This window comes from Gossypium hirsutum, chromosome D05 (genome assembly GCF_007990345.1).
Source record: "Gossypium hirsutum isolate 1008001.06 chromosome D05, Gossypium_hirsutum_v2.1, whole genome shotgun sequence".
Classification (NCBI taxonomy): Eukaryota; Viridiplantae; Streptophyta; class Magnoliopsida; order Malvales; family Malvaceae; genus Gossypium; species Gossypium hirsutum.
In genome coordinates this window covers 31,222,486-31,225,043 of record NC_053441.1, presented here as the reverse complement: position 1 = coordinate 31,225,043, position 2,558 = coordinate 31,222,486, and the positions used below count along the sequence as shown (strand labels likewise).

Here is a 2,558-nt window from a genome sequence, read left to right as displayed (position 1 = left end):
AAATGGAAACTGAAGGACCAAATTGAACGCACATATTACATGGAGGGACCAAAAGGGAAATTTTCCCTATTTCCCTAAACGGCATCGTCCAATTAGGATCGAATTGAAATCGAAAATAAATAAAGGGGTAAATTTAAAAATAAAAAAACTTAATTACAAAAACATTAAAAGGCGGAGGGGCTAAATAAAAAAATAAATAAAATTCACAGTGGCATCACATTCTTCCTTTTTTAAAATCGTAAATAAGTAAAAAATAATCGAAAGAAAAAAATAGTAAGCCACCTTTAAAAAACTGTCAATCGTTCTCTTTTTTTTTATTCATCCTTTTTCTTTTTTTTTCAACAATGAAGGGAGAGGCCTCTATTTATAGGTGAGCCTCCCCAAATCCAACGGTACAGATCAATTACATCAACGGCTAAGATTAAAAGGTATCTACAAATTAAATCTCTAAGATTACAAAATCATATCTTCTAAGATTATATATCATATCTAAGATTGCATATCATATCTAAGTTGGAGGAAAAGCTTTATTGTTGAAGAAGACAGTAAAGTAAAGTAGTAATCCACCTCCCATACACACAATCTCAACGCCACTATCACTAGCTACGTTCCTCCGCCGCGTTTTTCTTTTTGTTATTGTTAACATATCAACCACCACCAAATTATATAATATGCTAATGTGTAAGTTTATTTCTTTAAATATATATGATTGAATTAAAATTTAAATATTATGTATACATTTAAATCATAATTAAAGTTTCATGTGTATAATTACATTAAGTCAAAGTTCGCGTATAATTTTGAGATTTATTTCTATAATAAATATATTTGTTAAATAAGTTGATATAATAAACAAATGAAATGTCTCAAATTCTTGTAGGTGTTATTTTTTTATATAAAAGATATAAAAAATAAAAACGCCCCACAAATATATATTAATAAAAAAATATAATATTTTATAGTTGGATGAGAAAACAAAAATTCATCAAACCAAACATGAAAATAGTCATATCTTTGCTATCATCAGCTCAACACTAGAATTTCAGCTGGCCTTTTGGGATACTTAGATTAGTTATTTAAGCTTTTTTTTTTTTTTTGCAATGCCTATAAATAGAGGAGCTTGGCCTTAATCTTTTGCTCAATCAAAAGCAGGCTTGTTCATTTTTCTTGGATTCTCAGAGTGGTACTGAGTGTTGCGTTGAGCTTCTTTTCTTTTTATTTTTATTCATGAGCATCAAAATAATGGGCAGCTCTAAGATTATTGGTGCTGCGTTTTTGGTTTTATTACTAGTGGACTTGGCCTTTGCTGCTAGGTCATTTAGGAGTGTAGGAAAAGGAGGTGGTGGTGGAGGAGGAGGAGGAGGAGGAAGCGGTGGAGGTGGAAGTGTTGCTAATGGTTTGGGGTCAGGTTCTGGATATGGTTTAGGGTATGGTTCTGGAAGGGGTTCCGGATACGGTTCAGGAGGTTATGGTAGAGGAGGAGGAGGTGGTGGTGGTGAAGGAGGAGGAGGTGGAGGTGGCTCTAGTTCTGGCCAAGGGTATGGGTCTGGATATGGGTCCGGATACGGGTCTGGGTATGGGAATGGTGTAGGAGGTGGTGGAGGCGGTGGTAGAGGAGGAGGAGGTGGCGGAGGTGGAGGTAGTGGAGGTGGACATGGCTCAGGTTATGGATACGGAAGCGGATCTGGATACGGAAGTGGTGGCGGTAGAGGTAGAGGTGGAGGTGGAGGTGGAGGTGGTGGTGGTGGAGGAGGAGGTGGTGGTGGCGGTGGCGGTGACAATGGTTATGGACATGGTTCAGGGTATGGAAGTGGGTCTGGTTATGGTTCAGGGTACGGCAGTGGTGGGGGAGATGATGATTATTCACCATAAACTAATGAATGGGTGAATATTTTATTTAGGTATAGAGATGTATAGAATAGTGTTAGTATTTGCATGGATTTGCATGAGGGGCTTGCATATATATATATATATATTGTATGACTTCCAAGTCTTTAGTAAAGCGTTTTAGATACTATATATGTTTCATATTATCATGCATTATTGTACCATCAGTAATTACAATGAATAATACTTTGTACTTAATTCCATTTCTCTTCTTCTGTATTTTTATATAATTATTACTTATAATAAAAGGAATTCAAAAGAAAATATGGGAATATTCAAATAAAATAAATTATTTATATTTTGAATTTGCATTTGTTGGGTAATAAATTATTTTTTTATATAATTGAGAAGGGTATTACTTTTTGAGTTCGTGCTAAATAGGTGTCTAATGGGAAAGAAATGAAAGAAGGGGAAAGCATGGACTTCCACGTAATAACTCTACCAAAGGCGATCCTATTACCGGAATAGCTTCCGGAACGCCTGTTACGATTTTGACTACCCAATAGCCAATTTGGTCCTAAGGTAAGGAATAACCTGTTATGCCAAAAGATGCAATCAACACAACCAGAACCACGCCTATAATTCGCGAGGTTTTTTAAAACCACCAGTGAGGTAGACACGAAATATGTGCAGAATCATCATTAAGACCATCATACTTGCCGACCATCGAT

The 2,558-nt window shown here is 35.7% G+C and overlaps 1 protein-coding gene across 1 annotated transcript; it reads left to right on the top strand.

Moving 5' to 3' along the window:
- The first annotated feature begins 1,055 nt into the window (after positions 1 to 1,055).
- On the top strand, positions 1,056 to 2,090 carry LOC107903014 (glycine-rich cell wall structural protein 2). Its single transcript, XM_016829088.2, has one exon. It carries the CDS (start codon positions 1,228 to 1,230, stop codon positions 1,870 to 1,872), a length of 645 nt encoding a protein of 214 aa, XP_016684577.1. The 5' UTR covers positions 1,056 to 1,227; the 3' UTR covers positions 1,873 to 2,090.
- Positions 2,091 to 2,558: the final 468 nt, after the last annotated feature.